The sequence below is a fragment of the Heterodontus francisci genome, chromosome 16, assembly GCF_036365525.1.
Source record: "Heterodontus francisci isolate sHetFra1 chromosome 16, sHetFra1.hap1, whole genome shotgun sequence".
Classification (NCBI taxonomy): domain Eukaryota; kingdom Metazoa; phylum Chordata; class Chondrichthyes; order Heterodontiformes; family Heterodontidae; genus Heterodontus; species Heterodontus francisci.
The window spans coordinates 59,995,381-60,021,163 of NC_090386.1; the positions used below are offsets into that span (position 1 = coordinate 59,995,381).

Here is a 25,783-nt window from a genome sequence, read left to right on the forward strand (position 1 = left end):
AGAGTCACACAATCGTGAAGGGGAGCAGTGAGTTCAAGACAAGGGGAACCCTTCTCCTCATGAATGTACAAGGAACATAAAAAAAGTTCAACATTTTCATTTTGTGCTTGTTCTGGCCCCAATCCTCTTCCTTGCTAGGTTGGCCTGGTGAGAAACATACTGCAGCTTCCAATTCAGGCTGCTGAGTTAAAATTGCTATTGGGTACCGATGAGGTCATCAGGACTTGCCATGCATATGTTAAGATGGTACCTGTTGGCCTTGGGCAGGTATACTTACCGGCTGGTCGGTTGAGCAGGTTAAAATTTCAACTGGACAACTCCTGGGCAAGTAAGTAACTTGAGTATTTTTAACTGCTCACCAGCCCAGTTTTTGCCTAGCATGTAGGGTTAAACTCACCCCAAAGATTCTTAACTAGTGCCACTTCCCTGCCCTTTCCCCATAGCACTACGATTTTTTTTTCTCTTCAGGCATTTATCCAATTCCCTTTTTAAAATAGAATCATAGCATTATATATTAAATAATAAACAAAAACTATCAGGAAAGCATTGCAAAACTATGAAGCAATTGTGGGGTTCGCATGACCACCATAATTCATTCAAGCATTATTATGTTTTATGAAACCCTTGAGAAGACCTTATAAAAATGCTATAAGAAACCATTATCTTCTCTCTATCAGCTTAGATGCTGCTGTCATTGACAGCCAGCGCTGTACAATGGTGCCATTCTGTATATTAACTTTCATATTCATACTTATAGTTTCATGAAGTTTGCATATGTTAAACAAATTTCCAACAAAAGCCTGATGGATTAAAAAAATACAGAATACTTCAAGGCTTACTGACATCTCTTATAGCATTTATTAAGCAGTTGTATTAAAAATACTTCTACCAAAATGTTAATGTGTACTCATAACATTATTTTTTGCACTATTCTGTAATTTCACAGTATTCTGCTATATCCTTATATCAGTCATTCTTTCAAACTCAAGTACATTCAATGGAAAAAGTGTTGTCCAGAGGATGAGACAAAGTATTTTCTCATCTATAGAAACAACAGCAAGAATATGTTAATCTTACCTGACAGAAGTAAGTCCAAGAGGGGTGCGTTTTACTTTGCAAAGTCACAGCAGTGCACATGTAATAAACTGTGACTGAAATGAACACAAAGGTTCCTGTTGCCATGGAAGGCATTGCCACATTAAATTTACAACAGGGCTAAAAGTCCAGCTGATCAAATGGCTCTTAACTATAAGCGTTTATGTAATAGCTTCGATCACTGAAATCAATAGCAGATAGTCCAAGCAGGGGAAAAGAAAATAAAGACATGGTCCAGCTAAAATAAATGAACTTACTGAAGGTTTTCATCCATGTTCTTCATTCATAACTTATCAGAAATAAGAGATAAAATTAAACTCACCATATGGAATCTCCATGTTCGTATTTAACTGTGTGCTTACGTTGACCATCCTTTTCTTCTCCTGACACTGAGTTTTAAAACTGTGGCTCAGAAGAAGTTTTGAGGAGTAAAAGGAAAGTTAACAAAGAGTATTTCACGTGGTTTTTGGTGCTACGAGTGATTGTGTGTGTGTATTATGCTATCATATTGATTCTTCTAATCAAGCTTAATGTGGGTGGGGATGTTAAACAGTAACCAGGCTGTTTTGGAAGAGAATCTATAAGGGAGCAGTTACTATGGTAATCATGAGGCAAGACAAACTAAAACAAAGCTTATATCAAAGCTTTTATTGCTGTGGCTTTTAAATTTCATCCTGGCACCCATTTTTTAGACCTTTTTCTGGTTATGTTTTTGCTGCAATTGTGGTGACAATCCCCTTGGTGACAATGAGTTCAATAGTGCAAGAGACCCATAACTCACAAGCAACTATTAGCTTTTTTTTGCAAGAAATTTGGTAACTCACTGTCATTGGTAAGGTATTCTGTTTATTTTATCAACAAGAGTAATCTTTGTAATCTTAGGCAACATTTTGCATTTTAAACTGCTGCTGCAGCTGGGATCTGTCAAGTGAGTCACATGTGTGATTATTAATAATTAGTTAGTAAAGCTTGAATTGATCACTTTCTGATTGTCTGACCAACAGCTATGAAACCCTGATAGAGCTCCACATTATAAGAAAATAATTGTAAGGACATTACTTGAATTAGAAAGTGGTATTGTAAGTGAACCATATACTGATGTTAAAGTGAATTGTCCAGCAGGTTCTATACAAGAATAAGAAATCTTGAATTGATCAACAGAATAAGTAATCCTCCTGTGGCAGTGAACTTGTGGGTGGCTGCGTTGCAACCAAACTATTAGTTGCAGTTATTATCAATTCACACTAGCATGTTATATTTCTAACATGTGAACTTTTATTTTTATACTATCCTTCGCATCCTCAGGATGTCCCAAGGTGTTTCATAGCCAATGAAGTACTTTTGAAGTGTAGGCACTATTACACCGCAGCCATTTGTGCATAGCAAGTTTGACAATCAGAAATGAGTTAAATGACCACTTAATCTGTTGATTGAAGGATAAACAGGCAGGACTCCCCTGCTTTTGCAAAATAGTGCCATGGGGTATTTTGCATTCACCTGAGTAGGTACACTGGGGTTTTGTTTAACAACTCATTTCAACAGTGCAGCACTGCCTCAGTTCAACAATGAAATATCAACCTAGGTTATGTGCTCAAGTCCCTGGAGTGGAGTCGAACCCACAATCTTCTGACTCAGGCAAGAATGCTTCCACTGAGTCAAGCTGTAACTGAATAGTGAGATAACCAGCCACTCATGTAGAGTAACATATTTCAGTTGGGGTTATTTTTAACTCCCAACAGGGGCCAGTTCTGTCTGCATAAAACCTCAGAAATTTTAACCACTAGACTTCATACCAAATCATTCGGTCAACTTCCTGCCCAAAATAGGCTAGAAAAGGGAAGGAAGTAGCTGTCAACTTCCAGAACATTGGACGGCCATGGCTGTCTACTGGCACGCAAGCACATGTGTGAAGGGGCTTCTGAGAGAGCCTCAGACGAGGGAAAGGGGAGTCTGAGACAGGGGATTTCTAAACCTTCCTTACGGGGCCGCGACATTCGCTTCTGCTTCTTGTAAATTCACATAGGAAAATTGAAAAAAACTTACAAGACATCTTCTAACATGCTTCAGCCTGCTGAGAAAGTCCCAATGATATCATCGGATCCCAATCTGAATATTTAAAGAAGGACCCCACCAGAATTAGGTGGGTGCCTTTGCCATCTGCTCAGAAGAGCAGGTTTAAATGAGAACCATTGGGATCCAGGTGGGAAGTCAGCAGGTAAGTCACCTGTGCCATTCTATCTGCCCAACTCCACCTTTGCCCTGCCCTGCCCCCAATCCCAGCAACGAATTTAGCATTCATATTAAATGACAGCATGAGTCCTTTCCAGAGAGGTGGGTTAGTGATTTAAATATGTTAATAACTCCAGTGCAGTGATATTGTAACCTACATTTAAAATTAAAGGTACATCCATGGATTTCTCAGCATTCCTGAAACATGCCATTGACAGCAAGGTGAGAACACAATGGCAATTCATGGGACTCATTAAAAATTAGACATATACCACAATAAATACTCAGTGATCTTAACTATTGTACAAGAAACAAGTTGACCATCAGCAACAGCAACAGTCTGCTGTGGAGAGACCTACAGCTGGTCAGCTCAGAGAGGAGCAGCAGAGGATCAAGCTCGCAGGAGGTACTATCCGTGTAATAGGATGTACTGACAGTCTCAGCTTCCTTAACCTCTTGGAAGAGCAGTGATTCAGGAGGATGAGATTGTCACGCAAGGTGGTGGAAGACTTCTGCAGCCTCCAAGAAGACCTGTTGCATACTGGACCTGGTAACCACGTATTTCTAGCTATGAGAATCACCACTGTATTCAACTATTTTTGCCATCTGATCCTTCCAGGGCACTGTCTGAGACATAGCCAGGATTTTCTAGTCGGCTGCCATACAAACCTATAAGGTAGGTAGGTGATTGATGGGTTGCTTGCCAAGACCGGCAATTATGTCAACCTTGCTTGTGCTGATGCCTGTCAAAATGAACGGGTGCTTGGGTTTGCATCTCTGGCTGGCTTCCTACAGCTGTAGGGTGTCATCATCTGCACACGCATGGCAATCTCCACACACCTCAGATCAAACAGGAACATTCAAAAACTGCAATGGGTTCCATGAAATCAAAGCACAGCTGGTGTGCAAATATAAGAAAAGGTTTCTCCAGGTGTGTGCCAGATTCCGAGGGAGCTGCCATGATGCTTTCAGCCCATGGCGGTTCAAGCTTCCTAACCTCTTTGGATGTGCTAGCAGACTTAAGGGGTGACATCTAGGACACAAAGGATAACCATTTCAAATTTGACTGATGACAGCAGTGAGAAATACAACCAATGAAGACCAAGAGCAGTACAAAGAATGTCATATGACCACCATTTACATCATCGAGCAAGCGAGTAGCATGCTCAAAGGTGCTTCAGGGCCCTGGACAGATCTAGAGGAGGCCTTCAGTATGCTCCAGCCAGAATTTCCAGAATGATCATGGTGTGCTGCCCTCTGCACAACATTGCACAGCAGTGAGGAGCTGCAGGAGGATCAAGGCACTGGGCACACATCGTCTGTAGATAAATCCAAGGAGAAGGAGGAGAAGGATGGTGACTCCAACACAGCATCAACTGCTCACAGTGCTGCCTGGGAGGCCAGGGATTCCCTTATGACTGTAAGATACATTTAATTATCTCCATTTGACCAATGTAACAACTACATCCAATGGTCACTCTTATTCCACCACCACTCCCTCCCATCCCCCCCAACAATTCCACTGACACAAACCAACCACATATTGCACATCCCAACTTTAGTTGCCATCAATTCTTGTCTTCCCATTCATCAACAAGGATTCATTCTCTCTCTCTAGTGTTCTGCACTCTCTACTAGGGGAAAGAATAAACCTATGAATGACCGTAATGGTTTCTGGTCACCAGATATATACATTGCATTTGTTGAGGGTGACTCAGAGAGATACATCAAATTGCAAAGGGACTAGGGTGAGTGGCAGTATTGACTGGATAGATGGGGCTGTGAGGAAATGCATAGAAAGAGAAGAATGGATGTGCTTTCAAGGCAAGTGGTTGTGAGGAGTGATGTGATGGAGTAGGCATGACAAGACAGAGAGAGTAGGGGTGTTGTGCACAACAGGATGTAGGTGCATGTGTAACTGTACTCACCTTCCCTAATTTGGTTAGGTCATTAAAGCACTTCCTACACTGAATCAAGGAGTGTCGCACAATGCTCCTACTGCTGACCTCCTCTGCCACATGCAGCCATGGTTTTTCTCCCAATGTTGGGGAAGAGTATATCTCTTTCTCACCCTTCACTGCTTTAGGACTACATCAAGGGAGGCATCATTGAAGCAGAGCACAGGTGAGAGTGCCTGCCCTTGACATCAAGGCGGCATTTGACCCAGTGTGGCATCAAGGAGCCTTTACAAAGTTGAAGTCAATAGGTATTGGAGGGAAATTCTCCAATGGCTGGAGTCATACTTAGCACAAAGGAAGATGGTTGTGGTTTTTGGAGGCCAATCATCTCAACCACAGGACATTGTTGCAGGAGTTCCTCAGGAAGTGTCCTAGGCTAACTGTCTTCATCTGTTTCATCATTGACCTTCCCTCCATCATATGGTCAGAAGTGGGGTTGTTCACTGATGATTGCAGTGTTCAGTTCCAGTCACAACTCCTCAGCAAGACCAGAACAACATTCAGGATTAGGCTGATATGTGGCCATGTAACATTCATGCCACAGAAGTGCCAGGCAATGACCATCTCCAACAAGAGAGAATCTGAACATCTCCCCTTGACATTCAGCAGCATTACCATCACCGAATACCTCACCATCAATACCCTGGGGGTTCACCATTGACCAGAAACTTAACTAGACCAACCACATAAATGCTGTGACTACAAGAATAGGTCAGAGGTTGGATATTCTGTGGTGAGTAACTCACCTCCTGACTTCCCAAAGCCTTTCCACCATCTGCAAGGCATGATGCAGGAGGCTACTTACCTGGATGAGTACAGCTCCAACAACACCCAAGAAGCTCCACACCATCCAGGACAAAATAGCCTGCAGAATTGTCACCCCATCCACCACTTTAAACATTCACTTCCTCCAGCACCAATACACCGTGGCTACTGTGTATAACATCTACAATATGCACTGCAGCAACTCACCAAGGCTTCTTCGACAATACTTCTCAAACCTGTGACTTCTACCACCAGAAGCACAAGGGAAGCAGGCACATGGGAACCTGCAAGCTCCCCAAATCACACACCATCCTGACTTGGAACTATATCACCATTGCTTCACCATTGCTGGGTCCAAATCCTGGAACTCTCTCATTAACAGAACTGCTCCTGCTAACAGAATTGTTTGAGCACTTACATCACATGGACTGCACTGGTTCAAGAAGGCAGCTCACCACCACCTTCTCAAGGGCAATTAGGGATGGGCATTAACTGCTAGCCTGGCCAGCAATGTTCAAATCCCATGAACAAATAATAAAAAGCCTTAGAGTGTCCTGAGCCCATGATGCGAATTGGCTCTTTAAATATTCAAGTCCACACCAAGCCTGCTGCTGCGTAATCAATGCCAAACCCAGAATTATAATGCAGTGACTGTGTTAAAATGATACAGACGTGCTGAAATTTCTTCCAGGTTTTCCATGCAACATTGGACCCAACCCTTTCCCAATACACCTCTGTGTTAATCGCGGAGCCAAAAAGTTCCTGATCTTGATTACATGCTTGGAAGAAAAGTAAAATCAGACATTGAATGGTTCACAAACAACTAGCAACAAATCACAGCAGAGGATTGGCAGAGTCCCAGAAGAACGTTGGTTGCTTGTCTTCTTGACTAGGGAATGATGCATAACATCAGGAGGGTTAAAGAAGGGAGAAGAAATAATTTGGAAATTTTTAGGGGAGGAAGAAAGACTAGAGATTTTTTTAACTATTTTGGCCTACTGAGGTACAACCTATTAACTAAAAATAAAAAGCAATGAAATGTATGCATATGTAACAGAAGTTTCAGGAATTTATTAATGTTTAGCAGTGTTTATGGGGATCACCTTAAGAAGTTTTTAACTTTTTCAAAATATTGTTTCAAAATAGGGAGATGAGTAGATGGTGCGTAGAAAAGAAACATTGTAAAATAAGGATTTATTAAAAAATAAATTCTCAAGTGAAGTAACTACCTATAGCCCGCTGAGTGTGAAGAGAAATAGAGATAGACAGTTTACAAATCTTCAGGTTTGTCAGAGCCACACTGCACGCTCTGATGTGGTTAACAAAAACAATTACCAGTCATGACTCATATGATGTAAATTAAATTTCTTCCAGGCAAAAAATAATTACTTGCAAATAATCAACGCGTTCAGACAATGCTGCAAAACATTAACTATAACATTCCCCTTTCAGTTAATTTACAGTTATCCTGCCATGCAAAGAATTACGTATTTTGATTTTAGTCCAAATAACCCCCCCGCCCCCCCGGCACGGCTCCATAACCACCCAATATTTCATGCTTTGTGATATCAAATTCAAGGATTTCACATTAATATTTTTGGCTGTTATGTGGTCAGAATTTTAATTAGAAAGCCAGAAAATAGGTCAATACATCACATGCCTCATGTTGCAATTAGAAATGTTAACAGCTATTACCTCTACGAGATGTATTTACAGACTGCTGTGCACAAGGAGTTTGTCATTGGTGTTAACAGCCTAATGCAAATACCTCTCTGATTTCTGTGGCATAGAAAGCTCCAAGGAGTACACTACTCTGATAATTTATTATCAACTAGAGCATGAACTGAAATTTTAGTAAAGTGACTGTCATTTGCAGACTGAACTATCCTGATCCAAACTCTCATATAATACAAATGCACAGGTGAACACCAGCGTGAAGTGCTATTGAGCATACAATGAGTCTGAGATTCCATTGTAATATGAGGTTTGGTTAAAAAAAAGTTTAATAGTGAATCACACTACATTAATAACTGTGCAAATTACAGTATTACTGCTGAAATGTCCAGATATATGTTACAGATTATACAAATTCTTGTACTTTATTTTTTTGATCAGCTTTGAAAATATAATTCATTAGCTACAAAAATGATAGGATCATAGAAAGTTTACAGCACAGAAGGAGGCCATTTGGCCTGTCATGTCTGTGCCGGCTCTCTGCAAGAGCTACTCACCTAGTCTCACTCCCCTACCTCTTCCCCTTAGCCCTGCAATTTTCTTTCTCTTCAGGTAACTGTCCAATTCCCTTTTGAAAGCCACGATTGCATCTGCTTCCACCACACTCTCAGGTAGTGCATTCCAGCCCCTAACAACTCACTGCATAAACAGGCTTTCCTGATATCACCATTGCTTCTTTTGCCAATTACCTTCATTTTGTGTCCTCTGGTTCACGATCCTGCCACCAATGGGAACAGTTTCTCCTTATCTACTCTGTCCAGACCCCTCATGATTTTGAACACCTGTATCACATCTCTTAATCTTCTCTTCTCCAAAGAGAACAGCCCCACTTCTCCAATCTATTCACATAACTGAAATCCCTCAGCCCTGGAACCATTCTTGTGAATCTTTTCTGGACCGTCTCTAATGCCTTCACATCCTTCCCAAAGTGTGGTGCCCAGAACTGGACACAATACTCCAGTTGAGGCTGAACCAGTGTTTTATAAAGGTTTGTCTTAACTTCCTTGCTTCTTTGTTTGATGCCTCTATTTATAAAGCCCAGGATCCCTTATAATTTATTAGCTGGTTTCTCAGCCTACCCTGCAACCCTCAATAATTAGTGCACATAAACCCCAGAGTCCCTTTGCTCCAGCACCCCCTTTAGAATTGTACCCTTTATTTTCTATTGCCTCTCCTCATTCTTCCTACCAAAATGTATCACCTCACACTTCCCTGCATTAAATTTCATCTGCCACGTGGCTGCCCATTCCATACCCTGTGTCTATGTCCTCTTGAAGTTTATCACTACCCTCCTTACAGCTCACAATGCTTCCAAGCTTTGTGTCATTTGCAAAGTTTGAAATTCTGCCATGTACACCCAAGTCTAGGTCATTAATATATATCAAAAAAGCAGGGGTCCTAACACTGACCCCTGGGGAAACCCACTATATACCTTCCTCCAGTCTGAAAAACAACCGTTCACCACTATCTGTTTCCTGTCACTCAGCCAATTTTGTATACATGCTGCTAATGTCCCTTTTATTCCATGGTCTCTAAGTTTGCTGACAAGCCTATTATGTGGCATTTTATCAAATGCCTTTTAAAGTCCATGTACACCACATCAACCGCATTACCTTTATCAATCTGCTCTGTTACCTCATCAAAAATCTCAAGCCAGTTAGTTAAATATGATTTGCCTTTAACAAGTCCATGTTGGCTCTTCTTAATTAATCCACATTTTTCCAAGTGTTTTGATACCTAAACTATTTCAGAAAAAGATGATATCGTACCTTATGGGAGGAGACTGCAATGAACAAAATCCAAACTGTAATAAATGTTTCAAACTTAAAACATAATATATGGAAGGAACCTTCATATTATCAACTATAAATGGAAATAGAGTCATTGGCCCAGATTTTGTGGTCAACAATGAAACAATGGTATTTGTTGCTGATCTCAAAGAAAGTTGCCCACAAAGATGTGGCAATCTCTGTGGCACCATCTTCTCCTTTCCTGACAGCAAGTTGAATCTGGTGCCAAGTCAAGGGGATCTCCAAGTGCCCAGCAGGAGGGATGTCAGCAAGCAGGGTAAGCAGCCAATCACATTGAAGTATTCTCACAGAGAGCAAACCAGGAAGTTGAAAGCACTGATAATCCTTCAACTTTAATTTAAATTTTCAGATAGCAACATAAATAATTATAATTAGTGTTACGATCAGGTGAGGAGGGGTCATAAGGCTCGCCTCTTGTCCTTCTTGTTTGACCACAATAGGGTTACTCTTTTTAAAACAGTGGATGTGCTTACCAATTCAGTGAGCGTTTTACCTTTTATCTTTGTTGTGATCATAAAAGAACAAATCGGACAGGTTTTCTTGAGTATAAACAAGAAATAGGTGAGTTTATTGTACTGAACCAAAAACTAAACCCGATCTAGATACAATAATAGAACTGTGCTCCACTTTCACTCACACACACACGAGAATAACATACACATGCAAATAGATTATAGAGTGATAAGGGATAAGTTAGATTGGATTAGGGTCCAGAACAAATAAAAATAATATACAGTCTGTGGGGTCTGTTCATTCAGTTGTCTTCCAGCTGAAGTTGTGATTCTGAAGTCTCTGGCTGGCTGAAGTACTTTGTAGCTGGCCCACCTGGTTTGGGTTTTTCTTGGAGACAGAGTTGTAGGTGGCTTTCTTCCCTGGGATCTCTGTCTGTAGCAATGAGAGAGAGACACAGCCCCCGCTGGGATCCTGTCTGGTTAGCACTTGAAGTTTGTCTGTTTCAAAGTCTCAGGAGCTTGTCCTTTTGCAAAAGACTGCTAATTTTTCCACAGATGGGGAGGTGGTCCCATGATTGTCCAGTGTCCACATTTGCAATTTAATTAGATTTGAGTCTAGGTATTTTCAACATCTCTCATCTCATTGTTTTAATGTTCATCCCCTGGAGGTATGACTCCACTGTTAATGTTCTAAGATGGCTTTGAATGTTTTGCCATTAGAAGTGAAACTGTTAGCTGATTCCAAATTCATAAGGCATTGTCCTGGCTGCAACTTTGTTAGACATGTGTCTCCAATTTGATGTCGTGGAATGTGAGGTGATTCAATATGCAAATTGGTTGCCAGTTTTTAAAAGTTAACTGTAGGATCCCAGCTCCTTTTAAAAAGTTTAATTCAGGTTTCCAACTGATGAATTAAAAATTCTCATTTGGTATAGCATGTTTTCTTGACATTAGATTAAGATTAAAGCTAAAAAGCTCTCGAGATAAGGAGGCCCAAAAGAAAGCTAAAATATCATACATAAATTTTAAAACAAAATTATTATTTGAAAATATATGGAAATTTTTATCATAATGGAAAAATTTGACATTCCACATATATAAGATTAACTTTTCAGGGCCAGTGAGGGTATTCAGCAGTAATTATGAACTTAGTGCACCATTAAAAAGCCATTCAACAAATTGTAACTTTTCAAGGGTTTTTAAAGCAAGACTAGAGGTGTAAAAGTGGAAGTTTTCATCAAGTCTCTGATTGCTTATGGATTGCATATTCAGGGACCTCGTGAGCATATCCTCTGGAGAAGCATAGAATTACTGACAGCAACTTCTAGATTTCTGCGTTATTCTGCGTATGCATGGACTCCAGATGTTGTTGTCAGTTTCAGTGGAGCAATAACATCGAACACTGACAGTTTCAGTGTCATTACCACTGAAAAATCCGGCCCAATATTAGTAAGTCTGTGGACACTGGGAAAGTATCAGTAGATTGGAAACAACCTAACAGTGATGCCCATATTCAATAAGGGTGACAAAACAAACACAGGTAACTTCAGATTCATTGATCATTTTCTTTAATTTGTTCATGGGATTTGTGCATCACTTGCAAGGCAAGCACTTATTGCTCATCCCTCATTTCCCTTGAGAAGGTAATGCTGAGCCACCTTCTTGAACTGCTGCAGTCCGTTTGGTGTAGGTACACCCACAGTGCTGTCGGGTAAGGAATTTTACATTTTGGACCCAGTGATGAAGATGGAATGCTGATATAATTCCAAGTTAGGATGGTGTGTAACCTAGAGGTAAATTTGCAGATGGTGATGTTCCCATGCACCTGCTGCTCTTGTCCTTCTAGGTTGTAGAGGTCGTGAGTTTGGAAGGCGTTGTTGAAGAAATCGCCGTGAGTTTCAGCAGTGCATCATGTAAATGGTGCACATTGCAGTCATGGTTATATTGGTGGTGGAGGGAATGAATGTTTAAGGTGATGGATGGGGCACCAATCAAGTGGGTGCCTTTGTCCTGGATGGTTGTCCTCCACATTTTGGAGCTGCACTCAGCCAAGAAAGTTGAGAGTATTCCATCACATTCCTATGAAGTACCTTTGTATGTGGTGGAAAGGCTTTAGCAAGTCAGGAGGTGAGTCACTCGCTGCAGAATCTTATTTCAATTGCATGTAAAATAATGGAATTGATTATCAAGAATAGATTTGAGGATAGTTTGTACAACAACAACCTAATAATAGTCAACATGGCCTTAGACAGGGATGATCCTGCCTGATGAAACTCCTTGATTTCTTTGAAGAAATGACAATCCAAGTTGACTCTGACGTTGTGAAGTTAGACTTTCAAAAGGTAAAGTTCAATACAAAGGATTGTTAATTAAGCTCAGGGCTCTGTGGCTTCAGAGTAAAACTTGTGTATGGATAAGAAACTGGGAAAGGGTAGAAAATAACTGGGTATTGGCTACAGGAGTAATATCAGGATGGGGGCAAGTACAGTATGGGATGGCCCAGGCTCAATATTGGCACAATTACAGTTTCTCAGTAACGTCAATGGCTTGGATTCCAAAACTCAATGCAAACTAGTTAAATTAGGAGGTTTTGTATAATCAAGGGAGGCAGCCCAGAAGCTCGAGCATGGAAAGGAGGCATCTGAAAAGTAAGCTTATACAGATACATAAGATATATGAATGGTATGGAAAAGGTTCATCTTGAATACTACTTTAAATCAAACTGTTGGAATAGATCAATGGGGACACAGGTTCAAACTTGTAAAAGATAACCTTAGGACTGATAATAAAATGTTCTTCTTCATGTAGAGTATGCATAACATTTGGAATGGGCTTTCAGCCAGTGTGATTGAGGTAAAAACCCACATACAAGAAACAACTAGATGCAGCAATGGGAAGGGTGTAGGGTTGTTCTGGATATTCCGGTTGGCCAAATGGCTTTCCTCAGCCATAAGTATTTAGTGTTCTCATGACATGAAACTCACACCCTGCATGTACAAATGATCCCAACCTAGAAAAACGTGGAAATCCTGGACTAATCCACTTCAATCAGCAATACTGCCCCATACGGAAATCCAGGCCTTCCTTATCTCTGATATTAAAGTCGGTTAGGGGTTCAACTGATGACCATTATATCTGATGTGTCCTTTCTTCTCACATCACACTTCTAGATCTGAGAGGAGACCCTTGGATGCCTTCCTCATTGCATTTATCATGTGGGCTGTGCTTTGCTCCTCAGATATTTTCATGTTGAAATATTTGTTTGTATCCTTTACTCTTCCTAAAAGTTTACTTCTTCCTTGTGTCATGCTAGGCCCCCACCTGCCAAGAATGAGGCACATTAATTTTGTCATGAACATTGATTTTAAACTGTTACTGGAGTGAAGAAGACTTGTTAAACAGATCAGCTGTGGCTGGAAAAGACATATTAACAGACAGTGCCTGGAAGGACAAAGCAGACATTCCCTGGCATTCAACCCACAAAGGACTTTTGATCACCAGCCATTGAAGGTGGAGGAGCTCGCATTGCAGGTTGACTACTAAGATGGCTGAATACACAAACAGACATGGTCAAACCAGCTAGTCACATGACTAACCTGCTGGACAACTTGAGTTTTTTGAATTTGTACAAACAGTTTGGGAAAAAAGCAGAATGCTCCTGGACTGAGAAGATGTCTCTGGCTGGCTTGCCACAGCCTCTCCTGTCTGTCTGCTCCCATCTCTTTCTCACTAACCTCTGAATCCACTGAAGACACCTGAACCCCAAGAGAGAAAAGTCTCCTATAGCGAACAAGATTTAAGAAGAATATTGGGCCTCAGCGAAAAGCAAGATCTACCTACAATTAAGAACCATAACAACAACTCTTCAGATATTGCCTCAAACTTTTCCACTTTATTTTTCTTCTGCTTTTTCCTGTCTCTATTTGCATGTGTGTATCACGTATGTGTGCTAGCGTGGGGCGCGTCATGTATCCGTAAGCGTTAATCGAATTAGAGTTTAAGTTCAAGTTTAATAAAATTTCAACTTTTCTTCTTTAAACCTAAGAAAGCCTGTTTGTGCTAGTTTCTTTGCCTTACAATTGGAAAGAAGCGAACAAGGATTCACCAAGGGGAAGCTAAAAACACAGTGTGTTTAAAAATTAAACCCTGTTACAGTAAGACCAGTTGAAGGCTGAAAGGGAACCCTAGAGATCTTTCTCACCTTGTCATAACACTCTCCACATAACAGGATGAGTTCATATTCCAAAGAAGTCAACTGTGGCTTTGAGTGGGGAGGAATGGTTTGTGGACATGAAATGATGACATTAACAAGTCATTACCTGTGAAAATATGTTGAAAAAGAGAAGTGTATTAGATTTGAAAATGTTGTTTCTTTTCTCCCTTTCTCTTTCTTTATAATTTTCTCCCTTCTCCTCCTCTCCTGAAGGCTTTGGTTGCTTGAATACACTTCCACAGGTATCCTCAGGACCATGAACAAGTGGCTCAGACAGTGAATAATGACAAGTTATTCAGCTGCTGAGAATGCAACTGCTAAACTTGATCCTATCCTCTCCTTTTGTCTGTAAATGAGCATTTGGCTAACAATTAGGAGTAATTATCATGGCTAATCTTCACCTCCCTTTGCGGGAACACTGAGATCAACTATAGTGTTCTACTGCCACACCAGCTGAGATGAAATAATTCATCATAAATTAGACATCAAACATGAATCCTTTCCCTTCAGCATTACTCGGCACCTACAGCCTTAACTAGCTGAGATGTTGTAGAATCTGAAAGTATATGTTGTGTTCAGACTTTTGAATGAAAGTACAAGAACACAATGTAAACTTGTATCATAAAATAAAATAAAATGTAACTGAATTTAAGATATTTTGCATTACATGTTTCATATCTGTACATAATTATTGTAATTTATTATATTTGAATTTACAGAACCATAGGATTGATTTGATTGCGTTTTATGATTGCTTAGAATATGGTGCCACCTTTCATCAGTTTGGGCCATGTAGAATCATGCCACCATTTCAAGGTCATTCAGGCTCTTGCATTCTTCTGTATTCCTGACAATGTCCAATGGCAGGGATGGCCGAGACAATTGGAGACCAGACTCAGCTACACGGCTGGGGACTAATACATACACATGGCCAGCATGTCCAGCTGGCAAGCCCGGATGCAGGCCGTGTCAATCTGTGTCAGGGTGTTCTTGAAGGCATATCTGAAAGCTTGCTCCAAGGGCTCCTGTGACAAGGGCTCCCTGGGACCCCTCATGGAACTCACAAGAATAGGCTGAAGTTCATGGTCTACAGGGCCGCAGTGTTTCCTGTCCTCCTGTATATGTCGGAAACATGGGCACTGTATAGCAGACATCTCAAAGCCCTGGAGAGATATCACCAGCGGTGCCTCTGCAAGATCCTGAAAATTCAGTGGCAGCATAGGCACTCCAATATCAGTGTCCTCTCTCAGGACAACATCCCCAGTATCGAGACACTGGTCCAGGGCTAGTCAGTTACGTTGGGTGGGTCACATCGTCTGCATGCCTGACACAAGACTCCCAGAACAAGCTTTCTACTCCGAGCTCAGTCACGGCAAGAGGCCAGGAGGGCAGACGAAACGCTACAAGGATGGCCTTAAAGCCTCCCTGAAAAAATGTGACATCTCCACTGATTCGTGGGTATCTCTTGTTCGAGACCGCCCAAAATGGAGAAGAAGCATCCGTGAAGGTGCCAGTCAGTTTGAACAATGTCGACATGCCCAGGCAGCAACCAAGTGCAAACAGCAGAAGAAGCGTTCGGAAATTCGAGCATCCCATTCACTCGCCTCACCAAACACCACCTGCCCCACTTGTGGCAGAGTGTGCAGATCCAGAATTGGACTATTCAGTCACCTAAGGGCCCTAGAGTGGAAGAAAGTCATTCTCATTCCCGAGGGACTGCCTAAGAAGAAGAAGATTCCTGACAGCACTTGACTACTTTGATGAGTAGTTTGGTTGTCAGGTCTAGGACCTCTGAAAACTAAGCCAGACTTGTTACCAAAGGCCAAATAGGTGAGATAACAGTGCTGTGTGTTGGAACGCCAAACCCCATTGCCACAAAACCAAGCGTGTAGGTTTGATTAAATTCGTCACTGACTATCAAATCTCAGCTTACTGGGAGGTGGCACATATAGTCCTAGTATCTCCCTGCAAAGAAGAAGGAAAGCCAGAAGTTGAGTTGCTTCTGAGGTACTGCCTCACACACCTCTTGGTGGAAGGGTAGGGCAAAAATGGTAGGAGCTGAGGAGAAGTTTGCCCAGTCAGTACATGGTCTTCTAAAACTGGAGCAACAGGTATGAAACATTGTCTCATGAGAGTTCAGGAGAACAGACCCATATCCTACCAATTCATGATGAAGCACAATGGCACACTTAACTGTTTAACCACTGGGCTACAGAAGATGATGCATCTTGGGTATGTAATTGGCTAAAGGATTGCAGGTAGAGAGTAGTAGTGAACAGATGTTTTTCTGCCTACAGAGAAATATGCAGTGTGGTTCCCCCAGGGTCGGTATTAGAATCATTCCTTTTAGAATCAAAGAATTTTAAAGTACTGAAGGAGGCCATTTGGCCCATCATGCCTGTGCTGGCCCTTTGAAAGAGCTATCCAACTAGTCCTTCTCCCCTGCTCTTTCCTCATAGTCATGCAATAATTTTTTCATTTCAAGTATACTATTGAATTCCTTTATGAGTACAATTGAATCTGCTTCCACCACCCTTTCAGGCAATTCATTCCAGATCACAACAATTCCCTGCATAAAAAATATTTTCCTCATCTCCTTCCTGGCTTTTTGCCACTTATCTTAACTCTGTGTCCTCTGGCTAACCACCTTCCTGTCAATGGAAAAGGTGTCTCCCTATCAAAACTCCTCATAATTTTGAACATCTCTATTAAATCACCCCTCAACCTTACCTGCTCAAAGAAGAACAATCTCACCTCCTCCAGTCTCTTGACATAACTGATGTCCCTCATCCCTGGTAACATTTGGGGCGGCATAGTGGTGCAGTGGTTAGCACCGCAGCCTCACAGCTCCAATGACCTGGGTTCGATTCTGGGTACTGCCTGTGCGGAGTTTGCAAGTTCTTCCTGTGACCACGTGGGTTTTCGCCGGGTGCTCCTGTTTCCTCCCATAGCCAAAGACTTGCAGGTTGATAGGTAAATTGGCCATTATAAATTGCCCCTAGTATAGGTAGGTGGTAGGGGAATTGAGGGAAGGTGAGGATGTGAGAGGGTAATGGGATTAATGTAGGGTTAGTATAAATGGGTGGTTGATGGTCGGCACAGACTCAGTGGGCCGAAGGGCCTGTTTCAGTGCTGTATCTCTAAATAAATAAAGATAAATAAATCTCCTCTGTGCCCTCTCAATGGTCTTGCCATCCCTCCTCCAGTGGGGTTCCAAGAATTAAACACAATACTCCAGCTGAGGATTAACCAGTGTTTTATAAAGGTTTAGTAATAATTTGCTTGGTTTTGCACTCTATGGCCGTAATTTTATGTTGAGTAGGAGGTCCCACCCACCGGCCAAAATGTCAGGCTCGAGCCCACCTCTGTCAGGCCTGGGAGTCACGCTATGATTTTATGTGGCCCAGGCCCTGAATTGGCCTCGTGCAGGACTTCTGCCCCTCTGAGGCAGGAAGTCCCGCCTCCAGGAGCTGCCAGTCAATCAGCGGGCCAGCAGCTCTCAGTCGCAGCAGTAGCACTGGGAACGGTGGCCACTGCTGGAACTGCAGCCAGGGAGAGGAGCAAGAAGGATCGTGGCCCCAGACAAAAGGTAAGCTTGTGGGGCCTCGCCGAGGACAATCGATTAGGCCCTGGCGAGGCAAGGAGGGGGGGGGGTCGTTGGAAGTAGGGGAAAATATAGTTCAGTGGGGGCAGTTGGGCTGTGGGGGGACCTTCCATGGTGCCCAATTAGTAGGGCCTCGCCCCCCAGCCCGCAAGGAGGCCACCAGGTTTTACTGGGCAGCATCCTGGGGTCCTGAACCGCCAGCCCACCACTGGTAAAATACTAGTAGTGGTGGGAGGAGTCCTTTAAGTGGCAATTAATTGGTCACTTAAGGACCTTAATTAGCCTGGGGTGGGTGGGCCATATCTTGCTGCAGGTGTAAAATTCCGACTGATGTCTTTGCTTATAGAGCCAATGATTTCATATGCTTTTTAAAAATAAAAACAGCCTTCTCAACTTGTAATGCCACCTTCAATGACTTGTGTGCTTAAACTCCAGGTTTGTATTTTCCTGCATCCCATTTAAAATTACACCATTTAGCTTACACTGCCTCTCCTCATTCTTCCGAGCAAAATCTATCACTTCACAGTACTCTGAATTCAACTTAATTTACCATGTGCCTGCCCATTTCACCAGTTTATATCTTTCTGAAGTCTGATACTATCATTGCCACAGTTTGACATGAAACTGGGTGTGTGGTATTCAGAAGCTTTGAAATGATGCCCGGTATACCCAGGTCCAGGTGATTAATATACCAGTGTTCTGTAAAGATGTTGGTTATATATAAATGATCTAAACTTTGGAATGGAGAGTACAATTTTTAGTTTATGGATGATACCATACTAGTAAATAGTGAACAGGATAGTAGCATACTTCAGGAGAACATAGACAGACTAGTGAAATAGGCAGACACATGGCAGATGCAATTTAATGCAGATACATGTGAAATGATGCACTTTGGGAGAAATAACATGGAGAAATAAAATAATCTAAATGGTACAATTTTGAGGGTGATACAGAGCAGAGGGTAAGTGGGCCAGAAACCAGACGTCACAGATTTAAAATAATTGGCATAGAAACCAGAAGGGATATGAGAATATTTCTCATACAGAGGGTTGTTGTGATCTGGAACGCACTACCTAAAAGAGTGCTGGAAGCAGATTTCATGGGAACTTTCAAAAGTCAATTTGACATGAACTTGGAGAGCACTAATTTGCAGGGTTAGTTTGCCATGTTAGCTGTGGTTCAATTGATAGCAGTCTTATGCCTATCTCAGAAGATTGTGGGTTCAGGTCCCACTGTTGAACCCAATAATCTAGGCTGACACTCTAGTTCTGTACTGAGGGAGTGCTGCACTGTCAGAGGTGGTGCCTTTTTGATGAGACATTAAAACAAAGCCCCGTATGCTCCCTCAGGTAGATGTGAAAGACCCAATAGCACAAATTTGAAGAAGACCAGGGGAATTCTTGGCCCTATGCCATCCCATAAAAGTCTTCATCAGAGTCTCCAATAGCAGATATCGTCTGTGACCTCGCCAGCTGGTGAGCTGGCACGTGAATTATCTTTTCTCCCTGGCCTGGCTGCAGCCCATTCATATCTGGTGATTCACTGGACTTGATTTTATCTGGCCGGCACGAGCGGGAGAGAGGGTGTGAGGGGCCAAAAAATTGAGAGGGGAGCCACTTTCCCAGAAACCTGACATTCTGGATTTTGTCAGTGGCAGGAAACGCCCAAGGCGGTGTTGCCGGTACAACACAGCAGGACCATTGCTGGATTCCCCCTGGTGTAAGGCGTCATCAACTGCATACATGTGACCATCAAGGTTCCCTCGGAGCAGCCAGTGACCTTCATTAACAGAAAGGGCTTTCATTCAATCAATGTTCAACCGGTATGCGACCACAGAAAGCGTTTCCTGTAAGCGTGTGCCCGCTTCCCGGGAAGCAGCCACAATGCCTATATACTTCGGCAGTCCCAGGTGCCACAGCTTTATGGTCTCCCCCCACCCGCTTGCCTTCAGAGATGGATTTTGGGGTTTTTTGAAGAAGTGGCTACTGACTCCGGTGAGGAATCCTCGCACTTCAGCGGAGGAGAGGTACAACAGCTGCCAAGGGTCCACCCTAGCACCCATCAAGTAGACCATTGGGCTGCTGAACATGAGATTCCAGTGCCTGGATCAATCTGGTGGAGCCCTGCAGTATGCACCAGCGAGGGTCTCGCGTATCGTGGTGGTTCGCTGTGCTCTGCACAATCTAGCACTACAGAGGGAAGAAGCCTTGCATCAAGAGGACATGATTGATCACCATTTCTCTTTCGACAAGGAGGATTTGGAGGAGGCTACTGAGCAGGTAGCCCGGGATGATGAAGCCCTTGTACAGAGGAGAGGGCCATTGAGGCCCATAATGGAGGCTCGGGACAATCTCATTCATGCATGGTTTCTGCCACCATGATGCCCAATCCAAGGAAACTCAATAAAGACTGACCTCACTGCCTTCTGCGTGTCTCCTCTTTCCTATCAGACTCCCACGCCATGCACCCAGGTGCACGCATAGATCTAAGAAGTTGCCCATACACAGTCTGTCCCTGTACTGGCAATCCATTGAGGGATATGAATGAAGGTAGCATTTGACAGGGCAGCAGGGAAAGCATGAGAGATTCTTAGAAATTAAAGGGACCTCCATTTATTTAAACGTTCACAATACCCAATAACAAGACCAAGTTGCACGCACCCATGAAACCCTAGGGGTGTCTAGGTGCTCTTCTTCATGCGCTTCTGTGTGCTTTTATGAAGTGCTTCCACTGCGCTGGCAGCTGAGGTAGAGGCATGCTGCTGAACACACTGCCCTGTGGCCTGGGGTGAATTTGGCGGCCGTCCTCTGGCTACCTGAGGCCTGGAGGTCCCTGGCTGGCTGAGGGGTTCATGCACAAGTGCAGCAACCTCCTCCGTCATCACAGCTACTGGAGCTGGGCTCACTGGCAGAGGAGCTGAGGAGCCACTGTCCACATTCAGAGCACACTGAGGGCAGCCCCCAGATGTGGAGGTCATGTCTGTCCTCCTCTCTTTCAAGGCCCACTTAAACCTCCCTGCTGACCATAGATGGATGAGGACCTGGAGAAGACATCGGGCGCCTCGTCCCCCTCTTGCCTTGCCACTACTATGTTGAACTCATGGCCAAGGCGAGTGTGTTGAGGTCTGCACGCATCTCTGGGTTCTGGCTGTCCAGGACGGTCATCAACCTCTTGATGGAGGAAGCCATGCACTCGCGTGACTGAGACATGGCCGCATGCATGGCATGGATGGACTCCTCCATCATCCGCACATGTTTGCGCATTGCCTCTGGCAGCTCCGTCAGATGTTCCCTTATCTCTCTCTGCAACTTCAACATGTTCTGTGCTGCCAACACCAGAGGCTTGTCATCAGCTAGGCCTCCCAAGTCATCCGACTGTCAGTGTCCTCGCCTGTCAGGCCTCTGTCAGTTGCTCGGGCATATGTGTGGTGCTCTCACCTGCTTGTGACCCTGCGTCTAAGTCCGAGCGCATACACCGAGGTGAGAGCGCCTGCACTTGTGGAGGGTGCAGAGGAACGATGCACTCTCTGAAAATGTTTCCTCTTCATCCTCAGCGGATGACAGGATTCCAGTGGCACCAGCAGTCGATCTTCCCTCTGGGATGCCGTGACCTGCATGAGAAAACACAGACATTTAGGGGTTCTGCTGCAGGGATCTGCCCATGCCAACCAGGCATAATGTGATTCTCTAGAAGGTCAGTGGTCGCCACATGAACACAATGCCTCCTTACTCTCTTGGGTGGACACTCCAGTCTCTCCATCTGCTATGGATCGGCTGCCCTGGAAGCCCGCTAGTTCCGGGGCCTCCTCTCTGTCGGGGTCAGTCTTGGATATCTGGGATCCCACCTCCAGTCTTCGCCCTTTTCCTAGTGCTGTGGGTCATTTTTTCCTATGAGCAGAAAGAGGAACACTGTTAGTCTTCCCACACAGACCAACAGGACACTTGTTCTGGTGGCAGCCATTTGGCCCCTGCTGGAGGCTCCTGAATTCCTCCTCCTCACGTCCATTCTCAAGGGACATGCAGGAGACAAGCAAGGACAGAAGGTCGGCTGTCTTGGAGATGCAGCTATGCATTTGACATGATCTGCTGTTGCCTCAGCCCCTTGACACCCCCTTTGCAGTCACTCTCTGACCATGTCACACTCTCTCCCGTGTGACCACATGCAAGCCCCAAAGATGGGATGGGTATGGAGGACACACCCTGGTGGAGTGAAAGAGGTCATTGCACTGGGCCCAATTTTGGAGGGTGATCCCACAGCTGCTGACCTTCTCTGCGATCTCCATTCTTGCTTGCTTGGTCAGGCTGGAGGGTCTCTTCCTCCTGTCCCTTGGGAAGTGGACCTCCCACCTTTCCCTTTCAGCCTGGAGGAGAATCCGCAGGGAGTCATCGCTAAACCATGGGGCCACCTGGTATCTAACACCTGACATGGTCCTTTTTGCCTCCCAGTCAGCTCGTGGCCTTATGAGGCCTTGGTCATCAGTACAGCAGCACAGGAACTCCAGCCTGGGGGGTCAGGAACAGAGCAGCACAGGGACTCCAGTCAGGAGAGGTGTCAGCAGCACAGGGACTCCAGCCAGCAGGGTCAGCAGCATAGCAGCACAAAGGCAAAGCAGCAGCAAAGTCACTCAGTGAAGCAGCAGTTTAATAGGGTTGGCAGCTAACATTTTAAATATGGCGCCAGCATCAGCATTCATCTCTGCTGATGATGCCATTGGCATCTCGCAACCTACCCCCTTCCTCCAATGGGACAGGCCCAGCGCCTCCTGCATTCAAATAGGTACCGGCCGCCACGTGATTGCAGGCAGATGGCTGCACATGTGACGAGCGGCGATTCCACCCTCATCCGGTCCCGCCGCTGGGGTCAGTGATGGGCTGGTAAAAGTCAGCCCACCATGTGTAGATCCCAATTCTATTCTAGCCACTAAGATAGGTGCAGTGTCGGTGTCTGAGCAGGTGGCTGCAAGTGTCAAATCAAGTAATTGTGCTTCCTCATCGTTGGTGTGGAGCTGCTCTGTCTCTCCTTCCAGGGTGTGCAGTGACTAGCCTGGTGGCAGTTCTTGGATGTCTAAAAGCTTACAAGCAGAGGGGACGGTTGGGGTGAAGGGAGCAGGGTGGGGTGTAAAGCAAGAGGTCCATAGGCAAATCATCTGCAGCTTTCATTTCATGAGAGATAACAGGATGAGGGTGAGAAAGGACATGCCATCATCCTAGATGGTCTTGGCGCTGCCACATGCTATGAGATCTGTCGCAGCCAGCTCCATAATGGGGAGAACCAACTCTTCATCAGGCTAAGTGGATGAAGGCATGCCAACCCTCCACCAGTTCTCTGCTGCCCCCTCCTGTTATGGGCAACTTTGCCCTTCAATCAGTGATTATGTTGCACTTTGTTTGGGTGATATGCTTGACATAGCTGAATAGCTGGAGGTATGTGGAGGCAGTGAGAGGTGGGTGTTGTATGTATGTGATGTGGAGTATGTGAATGTTAGGCATGAGTCCTGAATTCTAGGGACTGCTGCTGGGTGAGTGATCGGGGTGTGATGCACTGAGCAATGTGAGAAGCTGGTGCTTTGGTGGGTATGAGATATCGGGGCCAGACTCAGGGCATTGATCTCCCTTGCCACCTGCTCCCATTCCCTTCCGTTGTGTCTGCCTTGAGGGTCTCGTGGCCCTCTGTGGAAATGTGGTTCCTCTCCTTCAGTCCACTTGTGTCAGTCATGCCTTCAGCGCTGCATCAGTGAACTTGTGAATTCTTTCTCTGCCCTGTGTTCCATTTCCCTTGTTCAGAATTGCAGCAATAGAATTTGTAGCAGGGTCATGTGATCCAGTGCAGCTCCCCTTTAAGAGGGACAGAGTGCCTTTAGGAGCTGGAGACTAGCTGGAGCATGTGCTAGCCTCGCGTGCCCTGGTGTCCGTGCAGTCAGTTGACAGCGCAGGTTGTGCTAGGCTGTACACTGAAATTATTCGAATGAGGAGGCAGTACGAAATTTGCAGGAAACGGGTACAGGCAGGTCATGAATCATGGCCCCTGTGTCCAAAAACAGGTGCACACCAATGTATAGCCCAGTGCCTTTAAGAATGGAAGGAGAAATTTGGATGAAGTTGGAAATTCTTAATTTTTTGAAAAAGTGATTTTGACACATTATTGGCTGAAAATTTACTTTTAAGAACCAATGCTGTCTGCTGGGCCCCACTGAATAAAAGGGTAGCTTAGGTACATTACCTGAATGTTGTCGAGTGAATCTTTAACTGGCGTACAATGAAACTGAATAGATTCATAGTTGTGAGAGCTATAGATCTGCACCTGACTAATGATAAATTTCACCATTTTAAATGATTGTACAGCAAACAAAGGTAAGTGTCTAACTTGTTTACAGTCTCACTGCATGAACAGCAATTGCTATCTTGATGATGGACATAACCATCAGTTAAATAGTTGGAGATGTACGGCTTATCTAGTATTGTGTGGGAACAGTGGTCAATGCATAACTTATCTAGCCAAGGAAGGGGGTAAAGAATTTAAGAACTCTCAGGAGCTTATTTTTTTAAAGAGTTAATTAAACTTAATTGTCATACAATGAACTGCAAGTTAAATGTTCAACGAAAGAAAAACAGATCTGAGGAAAATAACATTTGTTGCACAATTGAGTGAATGTGTTTCGTCTTGTGACAGATCAGCCCTAACATTCACTGATAAATTAATTAAGTAAAAATTGCACACTACATTTTCAGCTGAGCTCTTTGGAGGGAGGAAGACACTAGTTTGGAAGATTGCACCTTTGGGCTGCCTGTAATTATGTCCATTTCATTAACAGACCATTGAAAAGGTTCTAGACTCACAAACTATCACAGAAACTGTGACAATCTTGTCATTCTTTTGATTCTACCTACTTTTTTTCATAAATATTCACAAGATTTCCATATCTTACACAATTCTCAGATATTCGTTGCTTAGGGTTACATCGGTTGCAAAGAATGTTACTAGTTATCATCTACTACTACAAGTTTAACATTAGTATGAAGCTGTTTGAGCTCTGCACCATTGTTAAACTGTGGCCCTGAGTTTCCTGTTGCTTTTCCACAGATATAGCAGTATAATCTCGACCGGCAGGGATATAAATCCACATGAAGATGTACTCTGCTAGTTCCAGGCTCTTTTTGTGTTCTTCATGATTTCTGCCGCCACTGTATCTGCTCGCTATTCAGTAACAACATGAAAATCAAGCAGTTCGATTAAAGTCCAAATTTTCCCGTGCAGAAGCCTTTAATTGGTATTGAGACTTGTTTCCTGTCCAATTAGAGCCAGTGGGGGCGGGAATGGAGATAGATCAGATTAAGACTCTCCGTGGCAGTCATCACTGAGGCTGCTGGTTATCCTGAAGGAGAGAACAGCGCATCATGCAAAAGTCTTCCACTGATCCAAAAGGGAGGTGAAATGACTCAAGAGAGCCAGAGGCTAGCACCCCGGGTAGGGCTTCCCCTTGGTTTTTTGATGCAGACCTGAATCACATGTTGGAGACCATGAGGGAGAGGACGGAGGTCCTTTTTCCAGAGGGTGACTGGAGGAGATCACCAGCTGGGACAAGCAAGCCTGGCTCCAGATTGCTGACAATGTGAGAGGCAGAAGTGAGACAAGGAGAACTTGGATCCAGTGCTGAAAAAGGTTCAACGACCTCTTACGTTCTGGCAAGGTGAGTGCGACCACATCCCTCTGGACAATCTCAGGGCTTGCGCTCTCCAGCAGACACAACACCTGAGGAGCTTCAGAGTGCATGCTACTCTTGAACATTGGAGGAGTGTGTGCCCAGGCTACATACTGAGCTCAAAGCTGTTGAGTTTGTGTAACCACTGAGACACATAACTTCTAATGGATAGGGTCAGATGACATTGGACATAGATGACAGTAGTGCCTTATCTCATTCT

The 25,783-nt window shown here is 43.9% G+C and overlaps 1 protein-coding gene and 1 long non-coding RNA gene across 6 annotated transcripts in view; one reads left to right on the top strand and one right to left on the bottom strand.

Annotated features, from left to right (window-relative positions):
• hnf4a (hepatocyte nuclear factor 4, alpha) overlaps positions 1-1,498 on the bottom strand; it is a 245,115-nt gene extending 243,617 nt beyond the window's left edge. The window contains exon 1 of the mRNA XM_068048237.1: positions 1,418-1,498. Coding sequence (XP_067904338.1) covers positions 1,418-1,466 — 49 coding nt within the window. The 5' untranslated portion in view covers positions 1,467-1,498. The remainder of the gene's footprint in view (positions 1-1,417) is intronic.
• The window catches only part of LOC137378129 (uncharacterized), a 176,903-nt gene that overhangs the window by 123,103 nt on the left and 28,017 nt on the right, over positions 1-25,783 (top strand). The window lies entirely within an intron of this gene.